The 14,496-nt window shown below is 44.1% G+C and overlaps 1 protein-coding gene across 1 annotated transcript in view; it reads right to left on the minus strand.

The window, feature by feature from the left end:
- Window positions 1-14,154, minus strand: part of LOC149342165 (uncharacterized) — a 20,737-nt gene extending 6,583 nt beyond the window's left edge. The window contains exons 1-4 of the mRNA XM_089546760.1: window positions 13,516-14,154; window positions 12,788-12,813; window positions 7,597-7,698; window positions 7,261-7,362 (exon numbers count right to left, since the gene is read on the minus strand). Coding sequence (XP_089402886.1) covers window positions 7,261-7,362; window positions 7,597-7,698; window positions 12,788-12,813; window positions 13,516-13,610 — 325 coding nt within the window. The 5' untranslated portion in view covers window positions 13,611-14,154. The remainder of the gene's footprint in view (window positions 1-7,260; window positions 7,363-7,596; window positions 7,699-12,787; window positions 12,814-13,515) is intronic.
- Between the last annotated feature and the right edge of the window lie 342 nt (window positions 14,155-14,496).

The raw sequence follows: 14,496 nt of genomic DNA on the forward strand, positions 1-14,496 counted from the left end.
CTCCTTTTCTTTTCTTTTCTTTTTTTTTCTTTAATGATTGTGTGAGCCAGCCGTAGGCGTGCCCCTGACATCTCTCACCGATTCGACTGTGGTACTAATTTCACATTGAGGTAAGCTAATCAGCTTATGCCTGATTATCACCTGTTGCCTGATCCTCACCTGTAATCAGCTTGAACGCCTCTGGTCGTCATACATATATTACGTGGTGGCGCATGCGTCGTGCAACCTTCTTTTATTCAGAATGAAGCGCCGCAAAAGCACATTTAATGTCCCACGCTACCAGTCATCTGTGGCTCACTTATAGCTCTGGAGCGCATACTTCCATGAGGCTTGTGCCGCTACTGCCCTGTCAAAACACTTCGCCACTATTACAATAAAAAAGACTCTAAGAAGACCTGCTTTCGCGCAATAAAAAACACTGGCCATAACCACAGTGACCATCATATCGTTATCATCGTCATCAACCCAACTACACCCACTACAAGACGAAAGCCTCTCCTATAATTTTCCAAATAACCCTGTTCTGTGCCGACTGCGACCACCTTACCCCCGCAAGCTTTCTCATCTCATGTTTTACAGGCCCCTGCTACACTTCTCTTGGAGTCCACTCCGCTTAACGCCCATCACACATCTTGCCTTCACATTACATGCCCTGCCTAAGCCCTTATCTTCCTCTTGATTTCAAATGGGATGTCCTCCGCGTTTGTTCCGTGACCCACTCTGCCCTCTTCCTATCTCTTAACGTTGCGCCTATCACTTTTCTTTCATAACTCACGGCTTTGTACACAATTTAAGATCAAGCCTTTTCGTTAGCCTCCCTGTTTCTGCACCATATATTGAGTACCAGTGGGATACAGCTTGTTATATACTTTGCTCTTGAGGGATACAGTAAGTATCCCTTACCACTTCCAACGCTTCGCTGCCTATCGTAAACTGCTTTTCTACTTTAGCTTTCTGCATATGAATTTTTAGCCCAACCCTTCTGTTTAGCCTGTCTAAATCAACGATCCTATTTTTCAATACGTCCTCCGAGTTATTGCCAAGATAATGTCACCGATGAATCGCAGGTTACTAGGGTACGCTCCATCAACTCTTATCCCCAACTCTTCTTAATCCAGTTTTCTGAATAGATCCTGAAACACGCGGTGAACAGTACTGGAGAGATAATCTCTCCCTGCCCGACACCCTTCCTGAATGAGATTTTGTCACTTCCTGTATGGCGGCTGTGCAGCCGCTATATATATTTTTCAGTACCTTTACATATGCCTGCTTTACAGCCTCGATCCGCAAGGCCTGCGTGACTGCTCAGGTTTCTTCTGAGTCAAATGCTTTATCATAATCTATGAAGGCTATACAGTGTAGCTTTTTAAGACTTTACAGGTTTTTATTCTAAAAACTGTGAGAGACACGTCGATGCAGTCTGTGCCGCTGAACTGTAGAGCAAGGCGGACAATATGTACGGGATAGGGATTTTCGCAATTCCGTAAGTTCGCTTTCCTGCACAACAATGTTGCCCAAGACAAGTTAGCTGACCATGTGTTTCCAGCTGAAGCAAAGCAAGGAGGACTAGTTTTTCATTTGATTTTCAAAATAATGTTTCTCACACTCTATCCACATCCTTAAAGCATGCCCTGTAGCCCTTGCAGTTTGTTTATATAGCAATCGGCCATCTTGCCTTTGGCAACATAGTTATGTGAGAAAGCGCACTTGCGGAATTTTGAATATCTCCTATTACCGATTAAGAAAAATTACCTAATCAACTGTTTTATTTTAAATTATTTTAAATTTTATGGGGTAAGGTTTTATGGCGAAATTGAAGGTCGCCAACATCGCAGGTTTGCCCTGTTTTTAAATTTTCTTATTCGGCGATGTTGTTCGAAATGTCTACCGCCATAAAACGCCTTTCGAAACTCGTTGAGCTGGCTTTTCCGCATTACATATTTGTAAATTAGCGTCGCGCATATCGACGCCGAAATCAAGGTACCTTCTACTACATCATCAAAATACACAAATTCCGTCCGTATTTGATGCATCGCAAATTCCAGCGACGCCATTTTATACGCATGCATTCAGGAGAAAACTCGGCAAGCTCTCAAAAGCGTATTTTTGACGTTCGCTAATTAGAGTCACATTGCCGATTAAGAAAATATAAAAGCTACAGAGAATGTTTACTGCATTCGAATCAGTGCGAAAGCATAGATTTGTGCTTCGTAGAAGACGACGGTGAGCGGGCAGTGCCGCCAGCTGCGACAAGGGAGCAAACAACGGACGATTTTGCTCGTCGTTGGGGCCCATCGCATTAGTGCTTACGCACTAAAAACAAGGCTCGCATTCGATGTTGACGGCCTTCAATTTCGTAATAAATACCTTGCATCTTAAAATCTAAAATAAAAAAGTTTATTAGTGAATGTTAGTTAGTCAACTAAGTATTGAGCGCCATCACGTTATTAAAGTACGTTCCCCTTCTTGCGGAATAAGATATGACGTTATTGGTCACCCAAGATTCCAGTCCTCTCGAGGTCATGAGGCACTATGTGTACAGGGTGGCAATTTTTTCTAGCAGACGGGATGTCCGACGGGACGTCCAATTCCTCCACGCTACTGGCTTCACCATTATTATTTCGACTAAAGTATTAATCTGTGTAGAACTCCACAGCCACCTTAATTATCTTATACACACAGATAATGGCATTGTTCTCATTGTCTCTTAGAGCGTTCATATGCGTTTTTAGTACCGCTTTTAGTACCGATTCTCTACATATTATACCTCCATATGTCGGTCCATCATCATCATCATAGGTGAGCACCGGTAAGATACAGCTGCTGTATACTTTTCTCTTCAGGGATATTGGTAACCTGCCATTCATGATCTGAGAGAACCTGCCATATGCTCTCCACCCCATTCTTATCCTTCTAGTTATTTCCCTCTCATGGTCCCGACCACCGGTCACCACCTGCCCTAAGTAGACATATTCCCTTACTACTTCCAGCCCCTCACTACCAATAGTGAACTGCTGTTCCTTTGCTAGACTGTTCGACATTACATTGGTTTTCTGCATGTCAATTTTTAGACCCATTGTTCGGCTCTGCTTGTCTAACTCATTGACCATGCCTTGCAGCTCATGTCCTGAGTGACTTAGCAAGGCAATGTCATCAGCGAATCGCAGTTTATTTAGATATTCTCCATTGATATTCTCCATTGAGATATTTTCCATTAGATATTCTCCATATTCTCATCCCCAACTGTGCCGCCGCGGTGGCTCAGTGGCTATGGTGCTCGGCTGCTGACCCAAAAGACGCGGGTTCGATCCCGGCCGCGGCGGCTAGAATTTCTTTGGAGTAGAAATTCTAGAGGCCCGTGCACTGTGCGATGTCAGTGCACGTTAAAGAACCCCAGGTGGTCGAAATTTCCGGAGCCCTTCACTACGGCGTCTCTCATAGCCTTAGTCGCTTTGGGACGTTAAACCCCACAAAACCAAAACCAATCATCCCCAACTGTTCCCAGTTCAAGCCTCCGAATACCTCTTCTAAACAGGCGGTGAATAGCATTGGCGACATTGTGTCTGCCTACCTGACACCCTTCCTTATTGAAATTTTATTGCTGACTTTATGGAGGACTATGGTAGCTGTGATATCGTGATAAATATATTCCAATATTTTCACATAAAACTCTTCTACACCCTGATTCCGCAATACCTGCATGACAGTTGAGGTTATCATACGCTTATTGATTAACTTTGACAGCTCAGCCCGTTCTATTCTGTCTGGACCCGCCGCAGTGGCTCAGTGGCTCTGGTGCTCGGCTGCTGATCCAAACTTAACGGTTTCGATCCCGGTCGCGGCTGCCGTGTGTTCGGTGGAGGCGAAATACAAAAACGCCTGTGTGCTGTACAATGTCAGCGCATGTGAAAGAACCCCTGGTGGTCCAGACTAATCCGGAGCCCTCCACTACGGTTCCCCTCATAGCCTAAGTTGCTTCGGTAAGTTCAAACGCCACAATCCACAATCTATTATCTCTATGAGAATAGAGGCTTTCATTATTTTCCCTTTCTTAATGAAATCTTCCGTCCCCTGAGAGCTCACCAGTATCTTGTTCAGCCACTCTACTTTCATTACGCATTCGAAAATGATATTTTTGTGATGATCACTCATTATTTTAACACTAAGATCGTCGTCTCCGATTAAAGCTGAATATCTGTTCATAAGGGAGATATTGATTACTTCCACTCTCCCTCTTGCTGCTAACTCGTTGATCGGCTTCTTCCTTATCGCCTTCCTCCTCCCCCTCTTCAAGCCTAGGCTAATTCGAGACCTTATCATCCTGTTGTCAATATATATCTGCCGAACACCTCGACATCCTGCACGATGCCAGAATGCTAGCACAATATGTCTATTACATTTTTAGTCTCGCCACTTGGGCTCTTCCACCCCCACTTCCGGTGATCAACACACCGCGCTGGCTCAGTGGCTTTGGTGTTCAGCTTCTGATCCCAAGGTCAGGGGTTCGATCCCGGTCGTGGGGGCCGCATCTCGATGGAGGCAAAAAAAAGAACGTCCGTGTGCTCTGCAATGTCAGAGCACGTTAAAGAACCCCAGGTGGTCTAAACAAATCCAGAGACTTCCACTACGGCGTCCCATATAGTCCGAGTCGCTTCGGGGTGTTAAAATCCCACAATCCGCTTCCGGTGATCTATCATAGTGATCAACCACAACCAAACAAGGCATTCATGCTAATTCATGTTCCCCGCTGCGAGTAACACAGTACAAAGCGCATAGTTTTTCTTGAGTTTTTATTGTGTGGCGCTAACTTCGCCCAAAGAAATGCGCTAATTGGCCCAGCAGCAAGTTTTACTCGTTCTCTGTGGCTATCTCCCGGTCTGTAAAAAAAGGACAGTGATCCAAATAAACATATATTTTTGCCCAAAATGGTAGTGTTCCAAAGCCGCCGGTTCTGACAAACACCAGTGAAGCCCACCTCAGACAAACACATAATCAGACACCTTCAGCGCAGTCTTTGAACTCCTCATGAACACTGAACTATTTCCAGGCATACAGTTTATTCTCTATATTTATTTATTTATTTTACAGTGTAATCATCGTAGGAAAACTAAAACTTTCAGCAACGAATACATACTTACGGTATTCGCAAAATTGTCCATAAAAGCCGGGTGTACAGATGCATATACCCTTGTCGCATCTTCCTTCGTTTTGGCAGGGTTGCGCACAGGTCTCCTCTCTCTCTACATGACAGCGACGAGCAAAAGAAAGTTAGGTGGTCGGATGATATTGAGAAATTTGCGGGAATACGGTGGCCGCAACTGGCGAAGGACAGGGTTAATTGGAGAGGCATGGGAGAGGCCTTTGCCCTGCAGTGGGCGTAGTCAGGCTGATGATGATGATGATAATGGAGCCAGCATTTGAAATGAAATCTTTTATTTGCCATCAAATACAGATGGGGGGATTGTAGAAAAAGAGCTGTCCTTGGACAGCTTGGCGTGTCCACAATCCCTTATTTCGACAGAGTGGCAGCATTACATAAGCAAACATGTTTTTGATACCTAACATATACATACATAATTAATATGAAGCAGATATAGTATTCATAGTAAACGAAAACAACAGAAAACAACCGCGGAACTTACTGCTACAAATGCAACAGAAAACAATAGCAAGGCTAGACATCATTACATAGAAACAAAATACATCTGCCGGAGGTCCTTGTAGGTTGCCGTGAAGAGGTCAAAACGGACCGAATTATAATAATTCAAAAGCGTTGGTGTAGTGTACTTAAGGCACTGTTTCCCGTAACTTGAACGTGACATCGGTACTGAGGAATCTTCGATCTGTCTTGTAATGTAACTTGGAGTTCTGCCCTGTAATTGGGATAGGTTACGTATATTTTTTATATTCCTGTGGATTTCCTGTTTATATACATGACTTCAGCGATGTCTATAGAGATTGTGAGCGCTGGAATTACACCAGAGTTGTTAAAGAAAGTTGATGTGGAAGCAGTATAAGAAGCATTATATGTGTGTCGGAGATACTTTTTTCTGTAACAGGTAGATGTGTTCTATATTAGCGGATGTTGTGTTTGCCCATGCTTTCACTTCACTTCGGTGCTTCAAGCACAGAAGTCTCGAACCATATCGCATTGAAAAAGATGCTGATCTTTTTTACTCAACTTCCTAAGTACTTAAAAAAAGTTTTCCTGCAAAAATTTATTTTACACTGTTATCAAACGGTGCTACAGTGTTACATACTTACGGTGTTCGCAAAATTGTCCATAAAATCCAGGGGTACAGGTGCATATCCCCGTGTCGCATCTTCCTCCGTTTTGGCAGGGTTGCGCACAGGTCTCCTCTCTCTCTACATGACAGCGACGAGCAAAAGATAAGACCGCAAGTGGAGCCACCATTTAGAATACCTTCACTTTGGTGCTTCAACCACAAAAATCTGGAACCATATCGCCTTGAAAAAGATGCTGGTCTTTTTTACTCAACTTCCTAAGTACTTAAAAAAGTTTTCAGTAAAAATTCATTTTACAGTGTTATCATAGTAGGAAAACTGAAACTTTCAGCAATGAGATACATACTTACGGTGTTCGCAAAACTGTCCATAAAATCCAGGGGTACAGGTGCATATCCCCGTGTCGCATCTTCCTCCGTTTTGGCAGGGTTGCACACAGGTCTCCTCTCTCTCTACATGACAGCGACGAGCAAAAGATAAGACCGCAAGTGGAGCCACCATTTAGAATACCTTCACTTTGGTGCTTCAACCACAAAAGTATGGAGCCATATCGCCTTGAAAAAGATGCTGGTCTTTTTTACTCAACTTCCTAAGTACTTAAAAAAGTTTTCAGTAAAAATTTATTTTACAGTGTTATCATAGTAGGAAAACTGAAACTTTCAGCAATGAGATACATACTAACGGTGTTCGCAAAACTGTCCATAAAATCCAGGGGTACAGGTGCATATCCCTGTGTCACATCTTCCTCCGTTTTGGCAGGGTTGCGCACAGGTCTCCTCTGTCTCTACATGACAGCGACGAGCAAAAGATAAGACCGTAGGTGGAGCCACCATTTAGAATACCTTCACTTTGGTGCTTCAACCACAAAAGTCTGGAACCATATCGCCTTGAAAAAGATGCTGGTCTTTTTTACTCAACTTCCTAAGTACTTAAAAAAGTTTTCAGTAAAAATTCATTTTACAGTGTTATCATAGTAGGAAAACTGAAACTTTCCGCAATGAGATACATACTTACGGTGTTCGCAAAACTGTCCATAAAATCCAGGGGTACAGGTGCATATCCCCGTGTCGCATCTTCCTCCGTTTTGGCAGGGTTGCGCACAGGTCTCCTCTGTCTCTACATGACAGCGACGAGCAAAAGATAAGACCGCAGGTGGAGCCACCATTTAGAATACCTTCACTTTGGTGCTTCAACCACAAAAGTCTGGAACCATATCGCCTTGAAAAAGATTCTGGTCTTTTTTACTCAACTTCCTAAGTACTTAAAAAAGTTTTCAGTAAAAATTCATTTTACAGTGTTATCATATATAGTAGGAAAACTCAAACTTTCAGCAATGATATACATACTTACGGTGTTCGCAAAACTGTCCATAAAATCCAGGGGTACAGGTGCATATCCCTGTGTCACATCTTCCTCCGTTTTGGCAGGGTTGCGCACAGGTCTCCTCTGTCTCTACATGAAAGCAACGGACAAAAGATAAGATCGCAGGTGGAGCCATCATTTTGAATATCTTCACTTCGGTGCTTCAACCAGAGGAGTCTGGAATCACATCGCCCCGAAAAAGATGCTGGTCTTTCTTGCTCAACTTCCTACGTACTTAAAAAAGCTTTTCTGTAGCATTTTGTACTTCGTTCTACGGACAAGTAAAAGCGGAAGCTGTTCTTGCTGCCTTCTATTTATTTGTGCCGTTTGCGTATTTCCACTCTCCTATATTTCTCTGGGTAAAGGTATCTATGGGAAACCAGAAACGTTAAGCGCGGGGTCAAAAGGCAAAGGTTATTCACTGCATCAGCTCGAAGAAAAAGAAGACTACTGTGCGCCTTTATCATCATCATCATCATCATTTATTAGACCCTTAAAGGCCCCTGGGAGGGGGTATTACATAAGGGGGGGGGAGTAGTACATTCATCATGACTCACATTGGTGGGGAAAAAAAGAATTAAAAAAAAGAACAAACAAGAAAACACACACACAACAAAAGCATAAAGAGAAATAAAGTCACGAAAGGGAAATGAAACCATTTATACAGCAAGATAACACATCAGACGTTCTTTAAACCTTTCTGGATCGCTTTCAATGACAACCGATTCTGGAAGCCGATTCCAGTCTTGAATAGCGGCTGGCAAAAAAGATTTGTTAAAGGCATTAGTTGATCCGTGTAAACGTTGAATGCTCATGGAGTTGAATAAACGGGATGACGTGCGCACAGGAGGGACTAGAACGGACTCGCGTAGGTTAGGAAAATTGTGATATAATTTGTGCAATAAACATAAGCGAGAAACTTTGCGTCTAAGGGCTAGGGGGCTGATAGCGATGGATGACTTGATAGCGGTAATGCTGTGGTGAAAATCGTAATCTGAAGTAATGAAGCGTGCCGCACGATTCTGAATGGATTCAATGGTGTTAATTAAGTAAGCCTGGTGAGGAGACCAAATTGCTGATGCGTACTCAAGTTTAGTGCGAATGAAAGTCTCGTATGCTAGTTTACGGATTGATTGCGGAGACAGTTAAAGTGACCTTCTAAAAAAACCCAGTGTTTTTGATGTATCAGCAACGAGTTGAGTGATGTGTTTTTCCCACGTCAGTTTGCTGCTGATTGTGACACCTAAGTACTTATATGATTCAACCTGTGAAAGGATAGTTGATTGAAGAGAATAAGGATACGTAATATTGGAATGCTTGCGTGAAATTTGCATAAATTTGCATTTAGTGATGTTCAGCTCCATCAACCATTCGGAACACCAATTATCTATTTTTTGTAGGTCATTTTGTAGTATAACCTGGTCGTCGTGAGAGGAAATGCGACGATATAACACACAGTCGTCAGCGAAAAGACGAATGGACGAAGATATGCCGGATGGGAGATCATTGATAAATATGAGAAAGATCAGGGGCCCAAGCACAGAACCCTGCGGCACGCCTGAAATCACTTCATGAGTTGCTGAATGATAACCGCCGATGACGGTATATTGAAACCGGTTAGTGAGGAAACAGTTAATCCATGATAGTGTGAGGGGATCAATATTGAGGCAAGAAAGTTTTGACATAAGACGTCGGTGCGGGACGCGATCGAACGCTTTTGAAAAGTCTAAAAATAGGACATCGGTTTGAAATAATGATTCCAAATGCAAATGAAGGTCAGTAGTGAATTCAAAAAGTTGTGTCTCGCATGAAAGACCGGGGCGGAAGCCATGCTGCTTAGAAAACAAAAATGAGTTATTGTGAAGGTGGCTGGCGACTTGAGAGTATATAATGTGTTCCATGAGCTACATGCAATGCACGTTAATGAAATTGGGCGATAGTTGGACGGATTTGAGCGGTTTCCTGATTTGAATACTGGCACTACCTTGCTTAGTTTCCAGTCTTCCGGAAGCGAGCTGTCGGTTAATGACTGGGTGAATATGATTTGCAAGATCAGGCTAGAAATTATTTTAGTGGACTTCAGAATCTTCGCGGGGAGGTTGTCAGGGCCGGGGCTGGTAGAGAACTTAAGGCTGTCAATAAGTTTCTCGATTCCTTCTGCAGAAATATGAATGGGCGGCATCTGGCTGAGGTGTGAGCGAGGTAAGACCGGCGTGCTTTGAGCAGGTTCATGAGTGAAAATGGATGAGAAGTATGAATTCATTACATTGGAGCGCTGCTCTACCGGTACCAGAGAACCGTCTTCGTTAAGCAAGGAAATGTTATGGTTTTTACTACGCGGAGGAGTAAGAACGTTCCAAAACTTTGGAGGGTTGGTACGGAGGATGCTCAGTAGGTCTAGATGATAAAACTTTTTCTTAGAACTTTTTAAAAGCTTATTGTAATCCCTCAGAGCAGTAAAATATTTTTCCCATTTAAGAGCAGAATTTTATATTTTGGCAGCGCGGAAAAGGCGTTTTTTCTTTTGCGATAGTTTTTTCAAAGGATTGGAAAACCAAGGTTTGCCTGCGTCACCACGAATGGAAACGAGTGGTACATAGGTATGAATTAGAGATAAAAGTGTATGTTTGAAAGCCATCCAGTTTTCGTTTACTGATCTACTGTTAGCAGATTCGCGAAAGGAAAGGTAGAACAGTTCCAACTCTTCGTTGATGCGGGCGAAATCAGCACTGTTAAAGTCGCGTATGTGTTTAATGGATGGTTGACGAACAGGTGCTTGAATGGATAGGTTGAATAACAGCATTCTATGATCACTCAGACCATCGACACACGACATAGAATCTATTAATTCTGCATCCGTGACAAAAACTAGATCAAGTGTGTTGAAATTACGAGTAGGTGAACTGACTGTTTGAATAAAGTTAAATAGAAGTATTAGATCGAGAAACGCTTTAGACAGACGGGAGGATCCAGTTAAGTTGGCCCAGTTAATATCGGGAAAATTGAAATCGCCGCAAAGTATACAATTAGCGCGGGGAAAGCGACAATTCAATTCGAGCAGGATTGAATGCAATTCGTTAGTAAAGGAAATGTCACAATCAGGCGCGCGATAACAAGCAATCAGTATGTATGTGGTTCCAAAAAATGAAAAGTTAACACACAGGATTTCTTGACGGCAGCTAATATCAATAGTGAAGGAAGGCGTGCAGGACTTAATGAAGACGAGAACGCCGCCACCCCTTCGACCGAGCCTATCGCGCCTGTGAATGGTGAATGCTGTAATGTTATCAAGTAGTTCGTCGTTCCGAATGTCAGCAGTCAACCAAGTCTCTGTCAATACCGCGATATCGGTGCTGTTATCGTCTAGAATAGCTTCTATAGATTCCTTCTTGGGCATGAAACTACGTACGTTGGCAAGCAAGGTTGGCATGGCTCGACATTCAAAAACTGTCGCAGGTGTTACAAGTGGCTGCCATGGCGGCAAGAACGGACGCCGGTACGTTCGCGATGACTGCTATGCTTTAACTTCTTGCACCGTGTCAGATTCATCATCGTAAAAGTACTGTTTGCTGCCAATAATAAGTTGCTGCCAATAGATGGAATTGTTCTAGAATAATTCAAGAGGCAAAGCCTTACTGTTCATAGCGAGATCATGCAGGATGCCTAGGAGACACATATACTAAAAGAAACTGGCTCAAGACGACAACTTGTCCGGCGTGTGCGGAATCGGAAGAAGCAGTTGAGCATATTTCGAAAGAGTTGCGCATTATCCATCTTGACGTCGAGGCAGGCACAATCAGTAATCCCAGGAGGCCCTAGGGCTCAGGGATAGTGAAGGTAAGGGAAATGCACCTGCATCAAACAGTGGTAAGAAACTGTTGGTGTATAGATGGCTCAAAGAAAGGGCAGTAACCTGAAGATGGAAGTTCAATGCGCAAAGCTGGCATAGCGTAAAACTCATTACAAGGTGCGCATGAAAAAAAAAGTGAATTTCTAGATTGTAGTTTTTTAGTTTGAAAGGCTGGTTAATAAATAAGAAGAGAAGAAAAAATTCGGGGCCTGCCTCCTCTCTGTTTCAAAGGGGACAATATTAACAGCCACCATTCCATCCGTGTCGGCGGCATTTGGCCAACACACTTCGTGGTTGCAAGGAGTTTATTATAATGCGATATAAAGAGTTTTCTCTTGTTGGTTATATTACGGATATTTTTCACACGTGCTAAAGATAAGATGCTTTCCGCGGACAACTCCGCGAACAGGGTATCCACCGGAGGTATGTTATACCTTGGTGTCGAAACGTCTTAAGCGTTGAGCAGCTGAGTCAGTTTGGTTGTGATCATGTGATTTTCGTTTTTAACAGCTCGGATGATATAATCTTCAGACAAGCATAAGTGTTTTTTAAAACAGCCCATTGCATCTGGTGCACGGTGCATTTGCATTTCAGTTATTCATTTCTATTCACCGTTTAGAAAGGTTTACTCATGTATATGCTAGGCCAGAGTGGAGAACTTTAATCCACACTAGGTATAAGCTTAAATGCTTATAGGGTCTAAATTTATAGTAAACCTGGGCTCAGAAGAAATCTGTTCATGTGTTTTCTCAGGCTAATTCGGATCAAATGTAGCAAACCTGGGCTTAGAAGAACGCTGCTCAGTGTGCAGGCTAATTCGTATCAGTTTTTTAGTTTATCATGACCGTCCTTTTTCACCGTGCATAAAAAAAAATGTGCTTTTCACTGGAAGGCGGTCATTGCCATATGGTGACTGAGGTCAACAACAGCAGTGTTAGGCCCGTCTATGTGCGCTCAAAAGAAGAAAAACATTCTGCGGTCCTTAACTTCGAAGCGTTTCCACTGAGCACATTTCCAGAGCTTAATCAATTGTCTGCAAGTACGCATTGTTCATTGTAACAATGTGCTCATGCATAGTGTCCTTCATACTCACGAAGATTTGAGTACTATATCTGAGTGTCAGTACCAACACGTCAGTGGATTTCTGCGGCAATTAGGAAAACGCATTTAGATTTTTTAATCAAATAGACGTAATGCGAGAAGTACTCATGTGCGGCACTGCACCTAATCCTTTATCAGACTGAAACTTGTCCCAGCGAAAATTGTATGAAGCATCGGTAAAGCAAGCAATACCTAGTATAGACAGCACTTTTGAGATTTGAGACTTACCATCGTGGGCCGTCTTGACAGATCTCCTGAAAGTAAGGACACCTAAATATAGACACGGCATCCATGCAGAATGATGCGCTAGAATGTTTGGTCGTCTAGGAGTCTGGTTTGGTTTTTGGGGGTTTTCCGTCCCAAAGCAACTCAGGCTATGAGGGACGCCGTAGTGAAGGGCTCCAGAAATTTTGACCACCTGGGGTTCTTTAACGTGCACTGACATCGCACAGCACACGGGCATCAAAAATTTTGCCTCCATCGAAATTCAACCACCGCGTCCGGGATCGAACCCGCGTCTTTCGGGTCAGCAGCCCAGCGTCATAACCACTGAGCCACCGCGGCGGCTCTGGCAAAACAAAACGCGTGCTATTTGATAAGACGTGAAAATTACTGAAATGGCTTTGAGAGCTATTACAATCATGTAATGATCTGCACAGTTGCTGGTTCGTACCAACCCCAGCTATGCCCTGCGCAAACCTGTATGTATAGTCACGTCTTACACAGCTGTACGAGAGGGATCCTTAAAATGTCAATTCAACGCTTCCGATGTCTTTATCTTATGTACCACTGACAGAAGCAATCAATGAGAGAGACACACTTAACTTCGATCCCTCTTTCACCAGATTTGTAAAACAGCAGCGATCAGTGCGGAGGTCGTTCAGTATTGAGCATTCCAACCAGAAACTATGCCTTCACCAACCAAGCACTCTATCTGCGGAGGAGATAGTACTTACTTGAGGAACCGCAATTTCCCCTCCTCATCCAGAGCCCCAAGAAATGGTAGAACGAGCAGCAAGCACAGGCCTGTTCTGGTCAAGAGCACAGCCATTTCCGCACTTTTTGCTCACACTGCGAAACCTCGCTGCAACTGAGTGACTCCTTTGGCTAGCTACCGTCGCGTGCGAATGCCACCGCAAATAGTGGGTTTGTGTGGGTGTGTATGGGCGTGGTGGTCTCAAGATAGCCACGCTGGGCCCCTGTCAACGGATCCGACGGGTCTGACTGCGCGAGCACGCGCAACACACGGTGAAAGAAACGCTGTGACGGACGAGATGCAGGAATACATGGTGCGCCATCCGCCGGGGATATATGCCGCTGCCTGCGTCGCGATATCCTGGACCGCCGCGGAGACGGTGAGCGTTGGCAGGACGTGCACCTCCCTGGACCCTTCGGAAGCCAGATACCGCACGGCGGCCTGCCGTCACTTCTCGGCCATTGCCTCAAAGCCGCCGACAGACCGGAGGGAGACACTGCGTGCACTTCGCGGATACATTCGTCCCACTACTCACCAGGGTAGCCGTAGTGCCGCAAACGAGCTGTAGCCAGATTCTTGCAGAGTTGTCTCTGCTCAAAGGAATGATGACCATGGAGGCTCCACAATTAACGAACTCTGTTGTACAGGCGCCGCGAAAAGCAAACGTTTCTTGCGGGATTTGTTGCTGCTGTCTAAGAACTGGAGCCTTCGCGAAAACGTTAAAGCTCGATCCCGTCAAGCAGAAATAAGGCGTCGTCGTCGTCGGTGTCGTCGTGAGGGAAAAATCCCCGGAGAAGAAACAGGTGGGTCACCTAGGTAGCGAGCCCTTGTGTCGTCACCACAATTAACCTGCCCACCGGATTGTGAGCAAAGTGACCACAGTGGCAGTTCGCAGCTAAGTTAAGTTAATGTTTAGTCACTCGGGAGGATCAACCTGGGTCACATAATCCCCACCGGCGGC

Source organism: Amblyomma mixtum, chromosome 5 (genome assembly GCF_055824585.1).
Source record: "Amblyomma mixtum isolate Tamu chromosome 5, ASM5582458v1, whole genome shotgun sequence".
NCBI classification, from domain to species: Eukaryota; Metazoa; Arthropoda; class Arachnida; order Ixodida; family Ixodidae; genus Amblyomma; species Amblyomma mixtum.